At 53.4% G+C, this 23,985-nt stretch overlaps 7 protein-coding genes across 7 annotated transcripts; 3 read left to right on the top strand and 4 right to left on the bottom strand.

Annotated features, from left to right (window-relative positions):
- Positions 1–599: 599 nt before the first annotated feature.
- Z520_09155 (uncharacterized protein) lies at positions 600–2,849 on the top strand (the record flags this gene model as incomplete). The annotated part of the gene is made up of 1 exon (XM_016779650.1): positions 600–2,849. One exon carries the CDS (start codon positions 600–602, stop codon positions 2,847–2,849), a length of 2,250 nt encoding a protein of 749 aa, XP_016629361.1.
- Positions 2,850–3,322: 473 nt separating this feature from the next.
- Positions 3,323–5,051, bottom strand: Z520_09154 (uncharacterized protein; the record flags this gene model as incomplete). The annotated part of the gene is made up of 4 exons (XM_016779649.1): positions 3,323–3,660; positions 3,743–4,299; positions 4,463–4,867; positions 4,969–5,051. 4 exons carry the CDS (start codon positions 5,049–5,051, stop codon positions 3,323–3,325), a joined length of 1,383 nt encoding a protein of 460 aa, XP_016629360.1.
- A 1,040-nt stretch (positions 5,052–6,091) lies between these two features.
- On the bottom strand, positions 6,092–7,222 carry Z520_09153 (uncharacterized protein; the record flags this gene model as incomplete). Its single annotated transcript, XM_016779648.1, has 1 exon — positions 6,092–7,222. One exon carries the CDS (start codon positions 7,220–7,222, stop codon positions 6,092–6,094), a length of 1,131 nt encoding a protein of 376 aa, XP_016629359.1.
- A 2,698-nt stretch (positions 7,223–9,920) lies between these two features.
- Z520_09152 (uncharacterized protein) lies at positions 9,921–11,285 on the bottom strand (the record flags this gene model as incomplete). The annotated part of the gene is made up of 1 exon (XM_016779647.1): positions 9,921–11,285. One exon carries the CDS (start codon positions 11,283–11,285, stop codon positions 9,921–9,923), a length of 1,365 nt encoding a protein of 454 aa, XP_016629358.1.
- Positions 11,286–14,647: 3,362 nt separating this feature from the next.
- Positions 14,648–17,220, bottom strand: Z520_09151 (uncharacterized protein; the record flags this gene model as incomplete). Its single annotated transcript, XM_016779646.1, has 2 exons — positions 14,648–17,083; positions 17,143–17,220. The coding sequence occupies 2 exons, from the start codon at positions 17,218–17,220 to the stop codon at positions 14,648–14,650; spliced, it is 2,514 nt and encodes an 837-aa protein (XP_016629357.1).
- A 1,161-nt stretch (positions 17,221–18,381) lies between these two features.
- Z520_09150 (uncharacterized protein) lies at positions 18,382–20,445 on the top strand (the record flags this gene model as incomplete). Its single annotated transcript, XM_016779645.1, has 1 exon — positions 18,382–20,445. One exon carries the CDS (start codon positions 18,382–18,384, stop codon positions 20,443–20,445), a length of 2,064 nt encoding a protein of 687 aa, XP_016629356.1.
- Positions 20,446–21,407: 962 nt separating this feature from the next.
- Positions 21,408–23,462, top strand: Z520_09149 (uncharacterized protein; the record flags this gene model as incomplete). The annotated part of the gene is made up of 2 exons (XM_016779644.1): positions 21,408–21,576; positions 21,631–23,462. 2 exons carry the CDS (start codon positions 21,408–21,410, stop codon positions 23,460–23,462), a joined length of 2,001 nt encoding a protein of 666 aa, XP_016629355.1.
- Positions 23,463–23,985: the final 523 nt, after the last annotated feature.

Below are 23,985 nucleotides of genomic sequence, written 5' to 3'. Positions count from 1 at the left end.
GAACTTCACAAGGTGTGGTGACAAGATGTCGATGTTTCTGTGTGCTCTGTCATTGTCTGTGTTGCTCTGCGTGTCTGATTCGTAGACTGCACTGGGGGTCAGGAATGCGCTGCCGTAGTGACGGAGTAAATGAGCCGCAATGGCAACTCCATCCTGATTGGCTGACAAAACACCACCTCCCACTCTTCTCCTTTCGGATGTCCGCCTCGTTCTGCTACTCACACCTCGTGGTCATCATCCACCGCTGGCCGGCTCAAAAAAAGGCTCTCCTTCTCTCTCCCCGCATTGACCAGACCAAAAATGTGTCAAGGTTTCGGCAATTTCCTTGATTCTTTCGCTTGGCCATGCCTTTTGCGTGGCACGATCAGCATCTCCGCATTCATTTTTTGGCGAGCTTCCCCGTTGATGTCATTGTCGATCATTTGGCAGTGACCTCCAGCATCTCGCTCGTATTCGAGTCTTCGAGTTACATTGCTGACGATTGGCTTTCTATAAAAGAGTGTCATGCTGTTCTAGTCGATGGGGTGTCTCTTTTACCTCACATGCGTGGGGTTCGCTTCCTCTGGGGTAACGTAAACACACCGCAGATACTACTCACCATGCTAGCATCTTCTGTTCTCTTTCTTGCATTCTGGCTGCAGTCCTGCTGGGCTCAGACTTCTTGCCCTGCTGTGACCCAGCACTTGACTGACCCCCCTTATGACAACTACTTCTACTCGGACTGCCACAGTGATTCGCAAGCTGTGGTCACCAGTCCGCTTCCTGACTCAAACCTGACTATAATCGGTCCTCGATTGATCATAGCCTGGCCTGCCGGCAACAGCGGGATTTGTACGTTTTTCCAGCCTCAGGACGGCCCCAATGGATCGCTCGCCATTGAGCTCGTCAATTCGACTGTTGGGTCCCCGTTAGGTCCGGTCTACAGAACCGCCCAAGGCTCGGCAAATCCGTTTGTCGGTGTCGAGGGAGTCATCTCATTCAACACCTCTGCCACATTGACCATCCCGATACTGGGCAGTATTAGGACTATCCGAGATTTCACGGAGGGCCCGAGCCTTCTTCGTCCGATCATTCAGGATGCCATCAATATCACAAGGTCGAACGGTACCGGAGCGACCCTCTCACGACTATGGCTGGACAACGTCACCACTACCACTTTCACCATGGTCCCATATCAAAATTCGGGTTCTAATATCACGATCAACCAGCGAAACAAGACCATCAGCTTCGGGGCAGGGTTTTACCTGTTCTCCGCAAGCTTCAACTATCCCCAACTGACGCAGCTCCCGCAAAGCCGCGTTCTGAACACCGCCTCGCAGAACCTCATCACTCAACAGCCGGATCAGACCACCTCGCTTTCGTTTCTCTCGTACACCGAGAAATTGCTCGCGGGAGCATGGAGGTTCCTCACCTACTTTGGCCGCGACAGCATGATCAGCGCTTTGCTCCTGGAGCCGGTGTTGAGTCAAGGTAATGGTTCCGCAACGGAGGCCGTGATCGGGGCTGTCCTCGAGCGTCTCAACCGAAGCGACGGATCCGTCTGTCACGAGGAGACCATAGGTGATTATGCGACCTACCTGAACTTGGAGGACAACATCACCAGCACTGCACCGGGTTTCACATATCCGATGATTGACACAGACTACTATCTCCCAGTTCTCATGGCGCAATACTTCAACAACAGCCCGTCCCGCATCGGTCCTCTTCTCAGTCGCAAGGCCGGCACGATCGACGTACAGAATCGCAACTTGACCTACCAGCAATTGGCGCTCATCAACGCAGAGAAGATCATGAATATCACTGCTGCCTTTGCTCAGAACCAGACGGCGGCCAATCTCGTCCACCTCAAGTCTGATCAGATCGTGGGACAATGGCGAGATTCCACCTATGGACTCGGAGGAGGTCGGATCCCCTTTGATGTCAATACCGCTCTGGTCCCTGCTGCTCTGCGGGCCATTGGTCAATTAGCACGTACATCGGGCGTGTTCCCGAACAACTCGAACGTGAATACCACCTCGTGGCGCACGCTGGCCGACTCCCGGGCCCAGATCTGGGAAGAAAACACACTTCAATTCTTCGAGACCAACGTCACAGCCTCGACCGCGCGTTCTCGCCTCGGACACTTTGTCGACACAGCGACATTCTACAACGGCCCGACCAACGCCTCGTCGCTACCACCTTCAGGCAATATCACAACATACTCAATCGCCCTGGACGGCTACAACAATCTGTCATCAGTCAACGTCCAGCACAGCGACAGCAGCTTCCGGGTATTCTTCGTCAACGCCTCGTCCTCGACACCCGAAGCCGCCGCGCAGGAGACACGCTTCATCAACGCCACGGCGAACAGCCTGCTTCGACCTTTCCCTGCCGGGCTGATGACACCGCAGAGCATGATCGTGGCGAATCCCGCCTTGTCGGGCTCGGACGTGCTGATTGCCAACTTCACAAACGCCGCCTACCACGGCTGCGTGATATGGTCGTTCCAGCTCTCCATGATGGCCAAGGGGTTGGAGAGACAGCTCGCCAGGTGCAATACCACCACTGCCAACTCCACCGGCACCGGTGCGAACTCGACCTCCGCTGCCCCAGCGTGGTGCACCATTCCCTCCGTCTACCAAAACGTCATCCGCGCCTACAACGCGCTATGGGACAGCATCGAAGCCAACTCCGCGCAGCTCCAGGGCGAAGTGTGGAGCTGGACGTTTTCCAACAGCACTGGCTTCGTCACGACTCCCCTGGGTGTCCTACCGCCGCCACCGGGCGTAGGGGCCGGCACCGAAAGCGACATCCGGCAGCTTTGGAGTTTGACTTTTTTGGCTGTCAAAAGGAACGAAAATTTAAGATGACGATACCTCGGTACCTGATGTGGGTATATGTATGTTGACGTGTATATGATGAGTCGCGAAAAGAAAGGCAAAAAAGGGAGAATATGGACCGTCCGTGGGCACAAAGTGAGCCCAAGGTCGAATCAATGTCTGCCACCACCACTTTAAAAAGAAGTCTACTATGTATTATTCCAGCCTAGCCGGGTAGTCTCCAATAGTACGATAATATGAACTTTGTAAAGTCCAGCCCTGCGTGTTTGTTTTCGCAGATGCAAATGAAACTGCTAGATAGGGATGGATATTACACGCGATTGGGAAAGCTGTCGCGCATCGAGACCACGCTTGCGTCTCGTTTCAGACTGCCGCGATCAAGTATATAACTCTGGCTTTGGGACCCTCTCTCTCTCTCTCTCTCTTTTTTGGGTTTGACCAGAAGCCAACAGAGGGTCCTACGGTGCATGACTAGAAGAGACAGGCCTTCCTTCCGATCACAATCACAGTCTAGCCTGCAACTTCTCCGCCGTCTCCCCTAGGGCATATTCGCATGGCGACTTCCTGCTCCGGATCTTCTCAAAATCGCCCAGCGTGACGCCCCTCGCCTCCACAGCCGGGTTATACCCGACACCGCTCGCCTGGGCGATCTGGGCATCGCTCTCTTTGATATCTGTGTTCTTGCGTCCGTCGGCGCGCTTGTACACGGTGACCACGACGGCGCCGCCCAGACCCAGGTTGTGCTGCAGGGCGACGTCGATGTCCTTGACCAGGCGGCCGTTGTTGGCCCAGCCGCGCAACTGCCACGTGAGTTCGGCGCATTGGGCGAGGCCGGTCGCTCCTATTTGAGGGAAGCTGTGGTTAGCATATCATCTATTGAGAGGATTTTGTGCGTGTGGGCATGAAAAGGGGGAAGTGCAAACCTAGAGGATGGCCCTTTGAAATCAGTCCTCCAGAAGGGTTCACAATGGGTCCCTTGCCACCGTATGTGATGTCCCCGTTTCTGACCATGTGGTGGGCCTTGCCTTGGTCGCAGAACCCGAGGCCTTCAAGGAGGATGAGTTCGTTGGCGGAGAAGCAGTCGTGCACCTCGCACACCTTGACGTCTCGAGCGGACACGCCCGCTTCCTCCAGAGCTGCCTTGGCCGCGCGTTTCGTCATGTCGAAGCCCACGAGGTCCATGGCGGAACGCGAGAACAGAGCCGGGGAATCCGTCATGAGAGATTGTCCGGCCATCAGGACCGCGTGAGACTTGAGTTCAGGCCGAGACTCGAGGAAGCGCTGGGACACGATGACTGCTGCGCCCGCGCCGTCGGAGGTGGGTGAGCATTGGAGTTTTGTCAGTGGGTAGTGGATCATGGGTGACTTTTCGATCTCGTCGAGGGTGTAGACGGTGTTGAATTGGGCATAAGGATTCCGTGATGAGTGCTCGTGCGAGATGCGGGCGATCTCGGCGAAGTCACGAGCTGAGGCGCCATATCTGGGGGTGGCAGCAATAGGTTAGTGAACAAGTTCAATCAAGAAAAGGGGAAATGGGGGATCAGCCTTGCGTGAGGCAGATGCGACCTGGCCGAGGCGAACCGCGAGTCCAAACGACAGAGGCGACGCACAGACAGCCAATTAATGGGGCTTCCAGGACTTACTTCTCCATATACTCCCTGCCAGCGTTGGCAAAGAACTGGGCGTTCCTCGGCGTATCGTGCTTCCCCCTCGTCTCCTCCATCAGCCTGGTCCCCAAGCCCATGGGACTCGGCCTATCGTCCCAGATACTCTTGATAGAGCCGGGCTTCATGGTCTCAAAGCCAATCACCATGACGACATCGACGATGCCCCCCCGTACCAGCGTCCGGGCGAGTTGCAAGCCCGTAGATCCCGTCGCGCAGGCATTGTTCGTGTTGTATATGGGGATGTTGGTCATGCCGAACTGGTAGAAGATGCGCTGGCCGGAGGTGGTGTCGCCATAGCAATAGCATGCCACTCCGGTCTGGACGTCGTCGTATGTGATGTGGGCATCCAATAGAGCTTTGGTGCCGGCTTCAAAGCCCAGTCTAGCCCTTCGTCAGCCTGGGACATGTGCTCGCTTAAGAGAAGGAGGTGGGTGCTTGAAGATCCCTAAAACCAGAGATGAGGTTGTTTTCCGGGGACTTACTCGGGATAGGGGCGTAACTGGCGGGGTTTGATGAATTGGGTGAGACCCACGCCGAGAACATAGGCGTTCTGTTGGAAGGACATGGTGGCGTTGTAGTCTGTGTGTTTGTGAAGACGATGGATGATGAACGGGCTCGAGTGGAAACGGATTGTCACAGGTGGTCAGTCTGATATATCTCACACTGCCGAAGCAATTGATGATTACTCTATACTCGCTTGACTCGGGACATATGAAGGGCCTCGACGATTGACCTCAAGTTCCCCTCATTTGGGGATGTCGCCGACTCCGACTAACCGAGGCTCAACATCTCACAAGCTCAACTCGTCAATGATAGATGGGTATCTCTAGACAGGCAAAACCAAATATTGCCATGCATAACATAGTTGGACCCCTTTACTCCCAAACAGAGGAATATGCCAAAACTTGGCCCAACGCCCATGGGTATCAACCTAGCTCCATCCACCTATATTATTGATCAGCAAAAACATAAATCCGTCTCTCGTAGCATCAAGGCACATGGCTTGCTCTTGATATCATCGACTGAGAGCCTCAAAACCCCATCATGGCATGACATGCTCGCAATACAAAGCAAGAAATCTGGTGGCAGATACCGAACCGTATCCTCGAGCAATATGCTCGGCAACTCATGACTCGTCATCTCATGTCCTTCTATAAAAAGTCAACGGCAAAACCGAGCGCCTTATAGTACCTAGACTTACCAAAATAATTCTAACTCCCAGCCAGAGACACCGTTCGGCCCCTGGCGCTGACTGGCTTAGTAGTTCTAATGAGCGTTCATCTTCGTCGGCTACTTCCCCGAGGAAATCCGCACGAAAATGACGGCGCCCATGCAGTCCGCTGGAGGAATCCCAGCAAAAATCGACTGTCCTTCTGGTGCTGGTACCCAGGCTGTTGTCTCTGGGTGCTGGTATGTATCAGATGTGTGGGACTCCACAATGGGTTCATCGGCGTTCCATGGGAGATGCCGCAGGACCTTAACACAGGGTTGGGAACGGGGAGAGTCCTTGCTCAACCTCTTGAGCAGCAGGAAGGTGGGCTCTGGTGGTGAGCGTAGCGGGTATTGTGTAATCTTGATGGTCTCGTTCGCGCGGTCGACCGGATGCTAGCTTCCCGTGTGGGAGCCCATGGAGAAAAAAGATTGGTTGGAATTTGAATTTGTTTGGCTCAACGGTGTTTGCAAAAATTGCTGTTCGTCGGAAAGGAGAAAGGAATTCCAGTCTTCATCATTCTGAAATTCAAAGTCAGACGGAAGTATGCCTGTGTCAGGGGGTCGTTTCTGGGGAAGGCTGGTTTGAGGGCTGGTACCGGACTGAAGTGTGTATGAGCCGACAGTATGGGGGTTGAGGCCAAGTGATGGGACGATCTGCGGCAAAGGAGAAGCTGAATTAGATGGGTGTGGCATCGAAGTTGCTAGGACTGGTCGAGGGGGTGACAGTGCCGTAGCACCTCTAGGCGGTCTTGCTGCACCCGGTTCACTCATGCCTTCCGTACTTGGCTGTCCTGAGCTCGGTATCTTGCGGAGGTCGTCGGCTGGGTCGTGGGCACCAGCAATCTCATGGTGCAATGTCCACAGATGATTCTCATAGTGACCTTGCTTGATGAAGAATTTCTTACAATTCTTCGACGGACAGTAGAAACAATAACCAGGAGGCGCGGTTCGACCAGAATTCACCTTCGATAAATGGCCCTCAGCAGACGTAGGGCTCCCTGCGGCGCCAGATGAGCCTGCACCACGACCCGGATGTTGTGATACGAACCCGGGATGGCTCTGCTGGGGACCCGAAGGAGAGTGAAATAACCTCCGTCTAGGTCTTGTGTACTGGTGACCCGATCTCTTGGAATTCGTGCCAAAAGACGCTGGAAGAGGTTGAGCGTTGTTGACTTGTATTAGGACATCCTGTTTCATAGCGTCCCAGCTCTCGTCCGCTCTGATCAGTAGAATCAAAGAGAAGATATCCTCTGGAGGAGTGGAGTAAATGTTTCCATAGAATCCTCGGAATAGGGGAGACTCTGGTTGCTCGCGCATGACCTTCAGCAGGTCCAACTCATGCTTGTCGGCCACGAGCAAGGCTTGGATGACATGTGAATAGAGGATGAAATCTCGATGACGGGTCAATTCGTTAGTTCTGGACGAGATGGCGTTGGCTTGTGTGAATTCAGCGCGACCCTGGGAGAAGGCAGATGTGGGTGGATGCGGCTGCGGAAACCGAAGGCCTTGCGGATTGGAATTCATGGCCGTCGGTTCAGGGCTGAGAGACGGTGGAAAACGTTGAGGGAGCCCAATGGGTAGGAAGGGGGGTTACGACGTAGTTGCCTGTCTCTCCAGAGTCGAGGGTCGCCCTGGTGTGTTGCAAGGAGCACAATGGGAGGCCGGTTGGAGGGACAGTAAAAGGTGTGCCAGCGACGAGCACTGTCGCTTGGAAGTTCTAGATAGCCTGTGGTAGTGAAAGCATTAATCGAATATGGGTATCACCGACACAGAGACTAAGTAGGAAAAGACCAGTAAACAAGGTGTGAGAGATGAAATAGAAGTATTCAGGCTTGGGTAGAATGGATGGGCGCAGTGAGACAGTAAGTTGAGCAGAGCTCGGAGGGCAGGGAATGGGTCGCAGGGAGGTATATAGGAGGATGTAGGTGTACGACAGACCAGGTGGCAGCGAAAGGGAAGGTGCGCATGTTAGAGAGATATAGTGGACGAGCAAAGTTAGGCAAGGCAGATACGGAAATCATCATGAATGCGTTATTGGAACTGCGGATGTGCGAGTCGTGCTGCGATGAGTGTGTGGAAGAGGGAAGAGAGAAAGAGGGAAAATGAAAACAGAAACCGAAAGTATCGTTGTTTGCGCTCAGTCGGGTTAGGGATAGAGGTTGGTAGGGGCTGGGGGAGCCCTCCCAGCGATTCCCAGGAGCCTAACCCACTGCCCCTCCTTGGGCTTGCCCGCCCCTGCTCTCTTCAAGCATTCGCATGCTCAGAGGTGAACGTGGGAATCACGGCACCCAACGGCCACCCCAGCGGGTGCCAAGGGGGCTCCACTGAGGCGATGATGGCCTGTCTGCGCTCATCATTTGTCCCTCTACCGAGTACCTAGCGACGCAACATTCAGTCTCGCTCTACCTCGTCCATCACACCGAAAAGAGCAACTCGACAAACGCAGGTAACCGGCTTGCAGGGATTGGCTCCCTCCCTTCATGCATCCAGTCACTTCCCTTCCTGGCCGCGACCGATCACTCCTGTCATGCAAATTTCACCGCAGTCATCCTCGTCTACCCACCGAGCCACTCTTCCCTTCTGCGACGGAAGGTGAGCCCATCTTGGGACCAAGGCACAGAATATCCGATGTCCAACGGAGCACCCCCCCCATCCTCCTACACATTACATGAAACGTGGACCAGGTGCCTGGCACTGCAGCCTGGACGCTCCCTTCTGTACAAGTATCTACCGGTAATCTTCCGAGTGCCTACGAGTACGAGGCACAAACTGATCCTGCCCCAGAAATGGAGCCAGTGTGTGGCGAAAATAACACCCTTGTGCCTCATCGCCGCCCCAATTTTGCATGATCTCGCGACCTTCCTCCACATTTCTGACGACCAAACCGGCTCTTTAGAAGCATCCCCAGGCACCCACAGGAACCAGTTTGAATTACGACTTGCCACAGAGACTAACACAGAAATACCATATGATACAATTCGATGTTCTTGGCTGGTAACTAGTCGAGCCTCAAGGTGAATGCCAGTTCCATCACATCGTCATCGTACTTGTGCCACAGCACGGACAATCAAAAATACGAGGTACTGTTCCGATTCTTCACCGATTCTTCCGCAGAGCACTTTCGATGGCTCTAGGCCAGACTCCTCGCATGTGCAGATCTGCAATTTAGCAAGCCTTCCTCATAGAGAACACATTCGACGTCAGCACTCGGCCTCGAGAGTCCGTGGGGGACCTGCATTGGAGGTTCAGGCACTGACGAACCGCACCGTTGGCGCCGTTCATCAGCTGGGCGGCTACCGATGAACTACCGCACAGCTACTCCATCATGCAGGACCAACCACCCGCACTGAAAGGCGATTGCTCGTTTCGACAGCTCGATGCAATTTGATGGTGGGGATCTCTGGCTTTCTGTTTGCGCTGGACGGCAACCTTGGATGGCCGTCCACTTCCGTGATTCCAATCATACACTGCCACGCTTCCTCAACATGCTTGAGCCGATTTCGTTTGGAACGGAGATCCGAATAAGCTTCGCACCCCTTCGCAGCTGAAGCCAACTGTCGCGACCTACATTAACATCACTTCTTGTCCCTGCGTCCCCGGCTTACTCCTGGACTTCGTAGCGCCATCACAAGGTCGACTCCTTTGAAGACTAGCTCTAACAGGTGTGTTTCAGGTTTTATCGCTGGGCCATATCATCAAATCGAAATGAAGGAATGCTTGACGAGCATCATCTGTTTGCCTTTTTCTGAAAGAGTTTTCCCACCGCCACCTCCGCCACCTGGGGCAACACTGGCCAAAGTTCCATACTCTCTTGTCATCATGTACCGCTATGGACGATCGACCGATGGAGGGCACAGCGTGTTCCGGGAGCTGCGTATTGCGAACACGAGTCACCGCAACCCAAAACGTCCCTTTGCGTACTGTTGCTGCTGAGCCAGCCCTCGTGGCATGGTGCTGATGGTACAGTCTCTCATTATCTCGGAATAGCTCCAATACTGGTTTCTTATGACAGGGTTCTAACCACTTTGTGTTTATTGCCCCGTGGCCGCCAATACGAGCCTCGTAGAGGATTAAGTGGACTGATTAGAGGAATAGCGACAAACAAGGGCCTACGCCTCGACCTATCTCCGAAGTGCAGCATGGAAATCCCACCTAATACCGAGTACTGACAACCTCACGGCAAGGACTCACTTTTGTCGGACTGGACTACCGACAACCCAAGCTAGCCTGTTCTCATCTGCCATGCTTGCTCTTCCATGATTTGAAATTGACCATATCTAACCTCGTCTTGTGGAGGATAGTGAGACCCTTGCTTGCGGTCACACTGCGACATTTGCAGTGCTGAGTAATTTGTCGGAACAAATCTGAAGGCCTCCAGAAGGGAACTGGACTCCAGCCTGCTGGTCACAGGCACTTCTGGAGAGCCCTGATCAAATACCCCTTGTCCCATGCCGATATGGAATTTGTCCTGTTCAGCAGTGAAAGCGATGTCGCCGATGTCTCTGACACGGTCATCGCCGGCGGTCGTCATCCCATCTTCACTGGCGGCGGACTCGTCGGACAATCTTCGTCGAGTCAGAGGTGAGTCGCTCACGTTTGTAATTACCGAAGAGGTGGTGTCGCCTTGATTGCTGGGCTGAGGGGATGAGTCTGGCACCAGGAAATCTGCTGGAGGTCGGTTGCCATACTCCGACTCTGCATGGAGTCTGCGCATATGATTGGTGAAGTTCCCAGCATTCCTAAAAGCGTCATGCCTGCAATTCATATAAGGACATTTGTATCTCTTTCCTCTTGGCGCTCTTCCTTTGTCTCTCGCCTCCTGATGGGGAGGACTCTGGAGTCTTCTCCTGCCGTTCGCCACAGAAACAGGCGTTGTCGGTCTTGTTTGACTGTCTGGGCCAGGGCCTGGACTGGGCATTTGGGCTGCACGAGAACTACTCGCTTCGAGCGAACGAGGAGTTGCCCAACCATGAGGACCCCTCAAGTCGGGCCCGTCGCCTCCGGAAAGCGCCAAACCGTGGGTAAACATATTCGGTGGGGTCGGGATCGAGGAGATGATGTCGATACACTCGTAGCGCGATTGCTCGAAATCAAACTGATCTCTGAGTTCATTGATCAAGCGCCACAAGTCAGGAGGAAGTCTGCCGTACTGCTGGGAGAGGTAGCGAGTCAGGAGGCGGTGAGCAGTTGTGTATTCTCGAGGTTTGTATAACTCAGTCCACAATCCCGACGTAAGACGAAGGTAGCTGCACACCGTGTCTCGAAAGGCTGCAATATCGGGTCGACCAACAAGTGTGGCTATGATGAGATTTGAGTTTGACGTCTGGTGACGCGAAAGGGCAGTCTGTGAAGGGTCACTCGGACAATCAACGCGGCTTTGTTCAAGGAGCTGTAACCAGGTTGCTTGTGGGAACGCATTTACTGGATTCATGGGGGTGGTGATAGAGTCAGACTGTTGGAACCCTATTGGGGCAGGGTATCGGATTTCCAACTCCGAAGATGGGCTGTCGATCATTCGCCCGACCAGCGGGGCCTGAGACAGGTGGCCCTCGTCCGGCGTCGAGAAAGACATGCTGAAATGCTCCATGACTGCAAGTGGCGAGCGATCACAACCAACTAGTCAACGCGCCAAGGACAAATTGGACAGCTGGGAAGAAGGAAAACAAGACCCGGCCAGCAGGCTAGTAGAAACGAAAACAATAAGGGCGACGAATGTCAAGGACGTTGAATGAGACTGGGTGAAGAGAAGAAACCGAACGGAGGCATGTTTTCGCAGACTGAACGAGAATGGCAGGTAGGTGAATTTGAGAGACTTGGAATGTAAAGAAAATGAAGCATTTGCCTGAGGAATATGGTGAGTTGATATGGACTCGAGGCTGGGCAACCTGTGGACGCGGCCTTGGACGCCAGACCAACAACACGCCCTTGTTCCCTTGGGTAACCATCCCCATCTCGCATCTCCAAGCCACTGGAGTGGCTTCCGAGACTCGATTTAGGCAGGCGATAGAAAAGTCATGGGATTTTGCGGCTCTCTTTGTGCAGGGGGGTTTGTTCCTAACGACTTCACAAGTGTGGCGCCTTCCGTCATGTCTCTTGTGGCCGAGGACAAAAGGCCTCTCTCTACAGTCCCAACAGGTGCCATGTTGCACAGCCTCAGGCACCTCGGGGTTCGGAGGACGCGACGGATGCTCATTGGCTTGGAATGGATGGGATGCCGAGGTCTCACAGTCGAAACTCGAAAGAGAAGCTCCGAGCGCCAAACCCCGCCAAAAGGGACAAGGCCAGTCGCGCGGGCCAATCGGAGGAAGGGCGCCACACTTTTACTGATCTGTGGCTGATGACTGGGCCAGAAGATGCCCCATGCTATCCACGCATCGAGCACCTAGAGAAAACATATCAACTCAACCAGGAGCATCAAGAGACAGGCGACCATGGCCGCGTCCGCGCTCGTGCTAGATATCGCCGAGACGCTACCTAGTAGGTTCTATCATGGAAACCTCGCCGAGATGTATGTCCCAAATGTAATGTACTGCAACGACAAAAGGCATCCCTCGTGTGGCTGGTTAACCGGGCGTCAGAGCCCCACCAAACGGGAAACCGCGTGGCTGTGCTGCCCAATGTGAACCAATCCATTCTCACTTGCCTCCATCCCGCTCTTGACCCAACGGTCCGGATTGACCGTAAGACGGCCGCTCAACAGCACCAATGACGCTGCTTCCTTGACGCCAATGTTCCGAGAGCCAGGTGTGGCTATTCGAAAGACGATTGGGGATTGGGCCTCCTCTCTAACTCGCAAGGAGGGGAGGCACTTTCAAGCCCCCAAAAGGACGCCCTGCACTACCTACAGGGGAGCAAGCCAAGTTCGCGAGCCAGACCACAAACTGTGTTCTCTACCGAGTACTACTCCGTACCATCTGGATTAATTCCCCAACCCCGATTCGTGCGTCGGATATACCTTGTTGCGTTGCGTTTGCCGTTTGACGCATGGAATCTTTGCAAGTGCCCAGTGTTCGAGGGGGGTTTTTTTCTTCTCTTTCTCTTCGGGCGACAACCCTGTCTGGGCTGATTGCATCCTGGAAAGTTACGAAGTACATACCCGTATAGGTAGCGAGGTAGGTATGCATGCATGCATGCATAAACATCGGACGTTGTTCCAGAACGAGGAAGAGTTCTCTCTCTCCCCTCCTATCCCCTTAAGGACTCTTTGACGGACGGGACGAGACAAGACAAGACAAGACAAGCAGAGGGAATCTTCCTTGGGTTCTTTGGTTCTTTTGGTTTCCGGGTTTCGAGTTTCTGGTCTCGTTTGTCAATACCCTACCTACCTACCTACCTACCTATTATGACGTTTCGAGAGGCCCTTTGTTTTATGTGTATGTGAAAGACCTACCTACAGGCGAGACCAAACCCCCTCCATCTCTACCCCTCCACCCAACGGCGCCCGCTTCCTACCTTAGGTAGGGTACTCGTATTTTGCTGCCGCCCTGGCCCGCAGCCCTATGGGCTAGAACGCAATCGTACCTAATTCCATCACGCAATCGCTCGGACATGTGTTCGGGCGGGCGGGCTCTGTCAGGGATCAATTATCCATGGAAAGGGACAAAGTACCGCACCTACCTAACATACACCCCTGGTACTAAGTGGCTTCTACACACATGGAGTGACGTCTACTGTGACACACTGGGCTCTGGTCTTTTCGGCTTCTAGATTCTAGATTCTAGATTCTAGACTCTCGACTCTCGACTCTCGACATTCGGGGCAGACACGAATACGATTCTACGGTACGTCAAACCACAATGGTCAATTCGTAGGTTGGTTCATTTTCGGCGTCCGACGTCATTCAAGTGTTACTACCTTCACATTTCTGTCTTTGCACTTTCATCGCCGTTGTATCATTACCATCATTCAAACCATTGCAAACCTCAGCCGGACATTGCGACATTGCGACATACAAAATCATGTCTTGACCGTCTCAAAGCCAAAAAGAGTTCCAGACCCAAGGCTCTTTCTCCAAAACGTGACGTTCGCCTGGCCTTCTTTTCCCATCCCCTCGCCTGTCCCGCTGTCCCCGGTCGTTCAGAACGCTAAATATCTGCGCCTTCCACCGCTCTTATACCATATTCCATTGCCATTCTCGTTGGACGCCAGGCATCACTTGGCGTTTGTTGCCTTGCATGATGGTGTGCCCACCGAAATGGATGGAGGCTTCTCTTCCACCGCTTCCATACATATTCCATTGCCATTTTTCGGTGGGGCGCCACGTATCATTGGCGTTGCCTTGCATGATGGTGTGCCACCACCGAGATGCAGGTTTCCCCCGCCATCAAACTGACGACAGAGGACTAGGCTGCAGACTTGGCTTGAGCCGGGCATTAAAGCAGGCCCACCAGTTCGTGATAAAATGCCTGGTCGACCCAACACCCCTGGAAGTGCGACGGTGTCTCCGTCTCAAATGATCGCCTTCAGGGCCTAAATTAGGCCCTCGGCAGGCCAAGAGGCAAGGCACATCGCGCTTAAACCTTCGAGTCTGCGTTTTGCCATGCGGGAGGGGGTGGGGTGAATGCGAGAACATGTCTGCCTTGAAGCCTTGATTCACTTGGCGTCTCTTCGGGCCAGACTTGCCGTATACCAAAATAGATGACGGCCACAGTGGCAATGGGGGCCGTTCGGTACCAGTCTGCTGGATTGACCCGGTAGATCCGTTGGTGTCAAATGGTCTTCCAAGGGAAAATCGACACGCATTGGCGATTGTTCTTGGCTTCAGTTCCTGTGCCTGCCAACTGGACAGAACCGATGCAAAACAATTGATGCTGCAGGAAATGCCGACAGGCGTAGAATGATTGCCCATTCTTCCTTGCCCTGTTGTCTGGGATTCCCCTCGCATTGCTGGCCTCGCTTGGAGACCGGAAGCTCATATCCATCGCAAGCAGAGGTGTGAAACTAACCGCGTCATGGCAACTGCGCCGTATAAAACGTCGTCGCATCACTAACCAACCCGCTCACATCCGGTAGTCGGCCATTACTCCGCTCACTCTCCAGAATAGCCATGAGTTCCATTTGTTGCTGGGAACTCAGGCTCTGCATCGCATAGTTGCCCGCACCGCCTGCTCTGGCAGCAGCATCAGAATGGCTACCTGGTACCGCTCCTGTTCCCGTAGAGCCAAGGGGCCCTTGTGGACCCGGTGGAGGGAAAGATTGCCCCATGTACCGACTGTACTCGTGACCGAAGGAGGCAAGGTATGGAAGATCGTCGTAGTTCATATTGGGAGAGCCCGTTATGCCAGGTATAACGCCTGGTATGAGAGGCGCGGCTGACCACGGACCACCAGGATCCGCCGAGGCACCAGTCGTTGCTGGGTAGGAATGTGGGTCGAACCCAGGCAGACTGTAGTGCATAGAAGTAGCGTCAATGCGGGGAAGTGATGGGTGTGTGGTTGCAGGGATATACTGTTGTTGCGGATTGGCCATTGGCTGTGTCGACGTAGGGAGCATCTCTGGTTGAGAATGGTATTGTTGTTGCGCCGCCGCATGATCGATGTAGCCAGTCGATGCGTTTTTGAAGTTGTGATTATTTGCCGGGACGTGGACGCTGTGGATGGATTGGGGGGACTGGGCACCATAGATCGATGTATTGGTTGTACTGGCTGGACTGTTCGCAAACTGCGATGCAGCCGCCGAATTCAATTCGTGGGTCGCTGTAGAGGAGACATAGTCTGATTGCGATGCGGGTGATTCCTTGCTGTCGGCTTCGTAGGCCTTGAGACAGCCATAAACCAGGTTCTCGTAGAGTTGCTGAGCAGAGCGCACCCCCGGCCAGCGGTCAGCGCAGAGGTCGATCGCTCTCAGTGCGTCCCGAATGTGTATCTGGACCTCTTCCAAGGGAAGCTGCTGTCGAATGCCAGGATAGGACAGACACCAGAGTACTGTATTGAGCGCCATAAAGATGGCTTGGGTAAAGATCCAGGTGATGTCGATCAAGTGCGCTTCCACCTGGCGTTTCTGGAGTTTGATGTTGAAAACGGCTGCAGAATAGCATTGCTGAGCTGCGTGGAGGGACGGACTGGGAATTTGCGGCGATGGTCGATACATGAATACTATCATTGTGTTTTTGCGACCAATGAACCAGGCCTCGCTCAATCCGGATCCCTCGTCGTTCTTGGGGCAATCACGAACCCAGCTGTCGATCTTGGCCAACATCTGGTGAAACCATGGGTCTTGGTCGTGCACAGGTGCCTCTCGCTTCTTGAGATACAGTGTCCGCCTGATCTCGGCCTGGAGCAGCCTCATCTTGAAGAAATGTATTGAGATGCACTTTTTCATGATTGGATGATGACCTTGTAGCAGTCCGTCTGCGCTGATATATTTATCGTCGCAGAGCTCGAAAAAGTTGACGTTGATATTATCCACAGTTACGCCAAATGCGCTTGGTCTTCCGAGACTGTGCGCAAGGCCGTACTCCATGGATGTTATGATCCAAAACAGCCGCCGTCGCATGTCCACCTCAAGGGCATTAGGGCGGGCGCCGGAAGGAGGTCGATGGATCGTCTCTTCTTCGCACAGACCCAACTCTTGACATAACCTTGCCGCAATCCCCACCACCCAGTATGCCGCTGTTCGAGTCGGAGTAAGCAATGAATATTGAGCAATGAGCGCGAAGCATTGGAGTGTTGACAAATCCATCTTCTGGACAGCGCCTGTCAAGAATGGGAGCGCAGCCAGATAGTAGCTGTCGGCCAGACCGGCGTATTGCTTGTCCAGCTTTTGCATGCTGATAGCGACAACGAGACGGACCTGGAAATTCAGGGTTGGGTCCTTTGAGCCATCGTATACAGCTTGGAGTTCCTTACGGAAAGAAGGTTCGTGAAGAAGCGGGAGCATGTACTGAGCCTTGACCATGTAAATCTCGACAAGGCGGTCCATGAGATCACGGTTCGGGAGATCCGGGGCAGCGACCGAACTGATAAGAGGGTACACTTTCGACGTAGGCTTGTCGCTTTCGGCATCAAATTTGTCTTTGATCTCTTGAGCGGCATGCTGTGGTACGACGTCCTTGATGGTCCTCCGGGTCGAATTTTGTTTTGCGAACTCCATGACAAACCGGGTGATGGCAATGCCACTTGAGGGCCCTAGAAACCGGCATTCATCGTTCTCACTGAATTTGACCAAGCCTGCGCCACGCGCCATAGCCTCGTGGTCGGGTTCGAATTCCTCCTCTTTCTGCAATGCCTTGAGTTCCTCATTGAGCCGGCGCACGGTTTCCTGAAGAGATGTGATATATGTTCGCGGAATTGTTCGATTCTTGGTTGAGTCATAGTATTCACAGTGCGCATTGCTCCTTTCACAGGGCTCGCACCGGGGAAGCGCGGGGTCACACCGTGTCTTTCTCTACGAGAAGTCAGTGCCGACTATATCAAGAAACCTGGCAGGACAACAAGGAGGCTCACTTGTCTGCATCGCACGCAGGCAGTCACCGTGTGGTGGACCTTGTCCCGGCTTCGACCCGTCTCCGGCGAGTCAGCCATGGTCGCATTTTCGCTGTCTGCCATCAATGCAGGAAGCCGACGGCGGAAGGACGACGTTTAGGTAATTACGGGTGGTGAGCACTGTCTGCAAGGGATATCGAGATCGTTTTCCATTTCTCATCATGTGTGCGCGGCCCTGCCAATGATAAAATAAAGCCCGGGAAGTTTGCTCATGATCGGACGTTGGACAGTGCGTTAGGTGAGGCCAGACTCCATTGGATTGCGTTTACCTGGGAGTTTGGGCAAGGAGGTACCACCTGGGCACCTAGCGGAACACTGGTAAGCCTGTCAGCAATGAGAGGTGGACTTGAGCAGAACAAAGGGTCAAAGGCTACCCTGCTCGCCTGATAGAGATTCAGAGTCTAGGGCCAGATGTAACAGTCGGCGATAGATGTCGACGAACTGGAAGTGTTAGTCGCCTGTCAAAAGAATTTGGCGAGTTCGGCTCTTACCCAGCTCAGTCTGAAGAATCGACGCGGAGCTGAAATCCAGAAGCTGAAGGGGACATGACACAGCGAAGCAGCGCTACTCGGCTGCCTATTCGCCCTGTAAAGTTTACGTGTGATGCCTCTGTTTGGGAGCAGGCCACCACCGTGCACCACCTAAGGGTCTGGCTGTGGTCCAGGCGCTCAGGGATCACCCTCGGCTGAAGGCTAATAGGGGTTTGGCCCTTGGATCACTTCTCATTGGGCGGGGAACGAGGTGCCAGTGACGCCAGAAGCCCCCGGCGGCCGCCAACGAGGGGTCTAGTTAGCCCCCAATGATAAAGGGTCAGTGCGTGCTCAGTGCCCACTGACCCCTCACTGGATGAGCCTTTGGCCGAGATGATCAACCTCGCCGAAAGTCAGACAGCAAACAAATTCATCACCCGTCACCAACCACAGCGGAAGACGACGACAGCGCAACAATTCAGCTTATGTCGGTCACCAACCAGATTGTTGAATCAACTGTTGTGATCGATTGATCTCTGTGGAAAGATCGCGCTCCTCCTCCTCCACTACCACCACCATCACCATCGAACACGCACTACGCAGTCTGCGGCTGACAAGCATATTGTCACTTACTCGGTGCCACCAACTTATTGACAAATAGCCCACAGCGCACCGAAACCTACCGCGCAGAAATGCGTTGACTGTGACCTCCGAAGTCCTTTTTTCAGTCATGACCAAGACCGAGCCCATCGAGGCCCTCTTGGCGCCATCCTTGAGAGTGTCCAGACCCGTGGCTGCGTGCGCCAGATGTCGCTCTGCGAAAATCAAATGCGATGGGAAATTGCCCGCTTGTTCTGCCTGTGAGAGATCAGGCAAAGCAACCAGTTGCACAAGTGCCAATGATGAATTTGCTCGAGGCAAAGAAAGAAGTTATGTTGCGGCTCTGGAAGCTGCCGCCCAACGGCTACAGAAAAAGATCGATGCTGCTCGAGCAGAGGCTACCGTTCATCGGACGCTGCCCGGCACGCATTCGACGACAGGCCGGCCCGCTCAGCGACGAAAGATAAGCGGAGCCCGTCGAAAGGAGGCCTCTGACGTTGACGAGTTGGTCAGTGACTTCGGGTTTCTCACTGTCAATGCGACATCGCGAGATTTCCATGGATTTACCTCGACCATGTCATTTGCAAAGCTCCTCCTTTCAGCAGCAGCAAAAGAAGAGCTACCCCCCCTCGAATCACGAGGGCTGCCCCCACGATATGCCATCACTCCCATGATCAATCAATATCTGGAAAATGTATATGTGCTATTCCCCTTTTTCTCCGAGACAGACCTGATGTCAAGCTTGTCTCGCATCTACCATGAGTCTTCGGCAGTCTCATCAACTGTTACGCCATTGGACGTGTGGTATGTGCGATTGATTCTGGCAATCGCGTATGCCTCGAGCTCGCAACGAAAAGGAGACGAGAACGATAAGACGGCGCTACAACACATGTCGGCGGCCAGAGGATTAGCTGGCTATGTGTTACATCCCGGATCGATTGCCGGCGTACAAGCTCTTCTCCTGCTGGTGCAGTATTCGTTGGTAGACCCGGCACACTATGATCCCTGGTACCTCATGGGCATGGCGGCCCGGCTCATGGTTGATCTCGGGCTACACTGCGAGCTACCTGCAGAGACGAAGATCAGCAAGGATGCACTGGACCTGCGGCGAAGGATATTCCACTGTGTGTATGCTCTGGACCGTCTCGTCAGCATGTCCCTTGATCGGGCATTCTCATTCACCGACGATTCAGCTTCCGAGGTGCCTTTACCAGAATCAGCGTCGGACCCATCTCCAACTCAACTTTTCCAACATTCAATCAAACCATGCCTCTATTTGTTCGATATCCGCCGCGTTCAGTCGGCCTTCTATCAGACCACAAGGTGGTCTTCTCGGTCTCAGTGGCCTCTAGCCACAGCGGCTACCTATGCCAGTTCTGTGTCGAACGACATCCACGCTTGGTATTCGACCATCCCCTCGACACTGTCACAGCGTCATCTGATGCTTTTCAACCTTGAAAGGCTGTATTGCCAAATCCTAGTGGTTTCGCCCAACCAACGTGTCCCTGCGAGCAGCATGACCGATCTCAACAAAGAACTTGTCTTCGAATACTCGGCTCAATACGCCGATCTCCTGCAGCCCATCACCCAGGATGTCGGCTGGCATGCATACCTGACATTTGCCGATATCAGTCGAGCAAAATACGTGGGACAGAAGTTTGTTGAAGTGATGTGGTCTGATTTTGATCGACTCATCAAGACCACGCATGCCATCCGTGAAGGCTCGCCTCTGGCCAACAATGTGCCTCTAGACAACGGTCAACGGGCGACCATCTGCCTCCGGAAGATCATTGAGATTCTCGACTTTGCACGGCATCGCTGGTCAATGCCGGAAATGCGGGAAAAGTTCGAGCAAGAATCGGCCGTGCTCTTCTCACGGCTGAAAAATAGGCAGATGGAATTGGGCACTGCGCAGTACTCCAGCAGGGTCAATATTAATCCTGCAACGGCCACCAATGTCGGTTATGAGAGTATGGCAAGCAACATTTATCCAGATGCCAATGCCTATCCATATGAGGGACCAGCAATAACCCAACTCCCGAGTCCTCCAATCAATCACGATCCAGTCCAACCCGACATGCAGCAACAACCGATGCTAACGCCACCTGAAGACTACCACATGCCCTCGATGTACTCCATGCCGCCAGGTTCATTGCCTCGGCGGAGCTATGAGTTTTACGGAGGCCGCAGTTGAAGGCAGTAACAGTACGTCAGGCCCAATTGCCTAGGAATAGTGCGGGATGAATCCTGTCGCGTGCCTCAAGCCGCAGTCGGTCAGAGGTCACCAAAGACATGCAACCCAATTCGGGACAGTCTGTATCCCATCACGCATTTGTCTCCCCTATTAGAATACAATACCAGGCTCAAGAAACCTAGATCAGCCCCAGCTCGACCAAGGAGGGTGTCAGCTCCCGTAAAGGAGGGCAGGCGCCCGAGTCATCTGAGAGTGCAACGAGGCCCACGTGTATTGCACGATTATGCTAATTGGCCTTGAGGCCCCTTCACCGCACAGTCAGAGTTTTGGGGGTCGCAGCATCATAGTGTCAACTTGATCTCAGAAAGGGGCCCAGCTGCACGATCAAGCGAAGGTTGTCACACGAATTCAGAGCAGATGCGCAATCCAAAGCTGCCCATCATCGATATTTATATGCCTCACGAAACCTCAAAGGACTGTAGCTCACACAACTTTTTGTCTTACGGTTGCTGCCAATCTTCCGGCGCGGAAAAAGAACTTCCCGTAAACGCCACAATCGCCCAGCGTCCGGCTGTCGCTTCCAGAATCTCACACCTTGTGCCTGACCATCGCGCGCATTCGCGGGGGCATCGAGGGGCTTGTTAGGCCGTTGTTGGCGGCGGTTGGTCCAATTAGGGTCCCCTAGGGGAGTCGCCTCCTTCCGCAGGTGCCTGGAATTCCGGGCGAGTTGAGCCGATCCCCCATTCGCCGGATGACGTGGGTTTTCCCGTGAGCCCTGGAATCCGTTTTTCGAGGACCTTCATCCGCGCATGCGCCTTTGCACGCCAACTGCAAGGGATTTCTTTTCGCTCGCAAGACTTATCCGCGCAGATTCATCGGCCTCTCGTTTTGTTCCTGCCCTCTGATGAAGTGTCTTTACTCGACCCGGTCAAGTCCATGTGACCTCCCCTAGCATTTCAGCCATGGTTCGCCTTGCCTGCTGCTTGTTGCTGTTCGCAGCTCTCGTAGCGGCAGCGCCTCCGAACACCCCTTGGAAAGATGATGGCTCACAGCAAGTGATCGCCGGGCAGTCGACCTCGAATTCGCAGCCTGTCCCTAGAAAGCTCCGGGGTAGATTCCTGCACATCACAGGTACTGTAGCTGCACACCGCAGGCGGAATGTGATGACGCTAATCTTTCCTACAGACATCCATCCTGACCCTTTCTACAAGCCTCACTCCGATCCTGAAGAGCAATGCCATGCGGGCCATGGCAGGGCTGGATATTATGGAGCAGAAGTAACAGACTGCGATACGCCCATAAGCCTGGTGAATGCCACCTTCCAATGGATCGAAGCCAACCTCAAAGACGAGATCGATTTTGTCGTTTGGACCGGCGACTCGGCACGCCACGACAACGACGAGCGCCTGCCCCGATCAGACAAACAAGTACTCAAGCTCAACCGATTCATTGTGGACAAGTTCGTCGAGGCTTTCGGCAAGCCGGACAACATAGACGACCCGGACCCGACCAACGATTTCGTCGTTCCCATCGTTCCCACCTTTGGGAACAACGATATTCTCCCTCACAACATCTTCAGCCCTGGGCCGAACAAGTGGACGCGGGCCTACCTGGATGTCTGGGATCGTTTTATTCCACAGGCGCAACGCCATTCGTTTGCAAGAGGTGGTTGGTTCTTCACTGAAGTTATACCAAATAAATTGGCCGTCTTTAGCCTCAACACTCTGTACTTTTTCGATTCCAACTCGGCAGTCGACGGCTGCGACCTGAAGTCAGAGCCGGGCTACGAGCATATGGAGTGGCTCCGGATCCAACTACAATTCCTCCGCAACAGAGGGATGAAGGCTATCCTGATAGGCCATGTGCCACCAGCCAGGACAGAGAGCAAACAGAGTTGGGACGAAAGCTGTTATCAGAAGTACACGTTATGGATGAGACAGTATCGAGATGTGATTGTCACGTCGATATTTGGACACATGAACATTGACCATTTTATGTTCCAGGACGTGAATGATCTGCATTACAAGTTCAAAATCAAAGGTATCGATGACAGGCCTGGCAGAATCAAGCGCGTCGAAACACAACCAAACGACACCTTCTCGATTGCCGCTAAAGCACAATACTTGAATGAATTGAGATCAGGATGGTCAGAATTACCTAAACCGCCGGCCGGACATTCATATTTGTGTTTGGATAGTGCAGAAGTTCCAAATGATATTGTCGACGCTGGAAAGAAGGATGGAAAGAAGGAGCTTGCGAAGTTTCTAGAGGCCATTGGCGGACCTTGGGCAGAGAGATTCAGCATGTCTTTGGTGTCTCCGAGCGTTGTCCCCAACTTCTACCCCACTCTTCGAATTGTAGAGTACAATATCACAGGGATGGAGAATGATCACCCAGCCGAGGGGGCGATTGGAGATCCTGCAGTTGAACACCACGTCGATGGCTCAGCGAATGAGGAAATGATGTCAGAAGATCCAGAGGAGGATGAGTCTAACGCAGACGCCCATCCGGAAGACAATATCCACGATCTCAAGAAAAAGAAGAAGGGCAAAAAGAGAAAGAAGCCGAAGAAACCCAACTTCCCTGTGCCAAAGCCACCATCCAAGACGTCTCCTCCTGGTCCGGGTTACTCTCCTCAATCATTGTCTCTACTGTCGTTCACGCAATATTACGCCAATCTGACTCATATCCACGAGCAGATGCAGTCAGACAAGTCGTCCAAGAAAGATCCTTACAAACACTTTCGATATCTTCCGGAGTACACGACAAACAACGACAGCGCATATCGGATGGAAGACTTGACAGTGCGGTCGATGCTGGATCTGGCAGAGAAAATGGGGCGGGACAGCCTCAGTTTGAGCGATGCCGACACCGAGCAAGTTGAGAAAGATGCCTATACCAAGAAAAAGGGCGATAAGGACAAAATGACGACTCGTAAGAATCACTTGTGGAAAGTGTTCATCAAGCGGGCTTATGTGCATACGAAACCCGACGATGAAATTGATCAGCGGTTTTGATGAATGTTTACTTTGGGAGACTCCAGGCAGTGCCAGTGCTGGTTTCCTCTGTGCGTCATCTATTCTATCCTTTATGTATGATCAGCTGGCTTATGGGCCAAGGACGCTACTGTTTTCAAAAAGGACTCGGGTATGGGAGGGATCCATGGGACTCGGACAGGGTCAGGACTTGATGACTTACGACATTACGGAGAATGTGGTTGAATTGCGGTTGCAGTCGGGCGTATAGAGATCCACGAGATACTGGATACTCGAGCTTCGATCTTGGTGTATAAGAAATCCATCATGATGGCAAACAGCGACAGTCAATGCAGTCAATGCTGCGGGGTAGATGCTGTAGACACGGCAATATTTGACTCGTCCCCATATTACACTATAAGATTCCGTGTATGATGTGGATTACCAGGAATCTTGTCTTACTCTTTCTGCCTCTTTCTGAGCCACTTTATTTGACGTCCATCGACCCAGGCCAACGCTGGGAGTGAGGGACAGGCACTCAAGGCCATAGACGTGCTTCAGCTCT

Source organism: Fonsecaea multimorphosa, assembly GCF_000836435.1.
Source record: "Fonsecaea multimorphosa CBS 102226 unplaced genomic scaffold supercont1.22, whole genome shotgun sequence".
Taxonomy (NCBI): Eukaryota; Fungi; Ascomycota; class Eurotiomycetes; order Chaetothyriales; family Herpotrichiellaceae; genus Fonsecaea; species Fonsecaea multimorphosa.
Note: the sequence above shows the minus strand (reverse complement) of the source record. Positions and strands in the feature narration are given on the sequence as shown.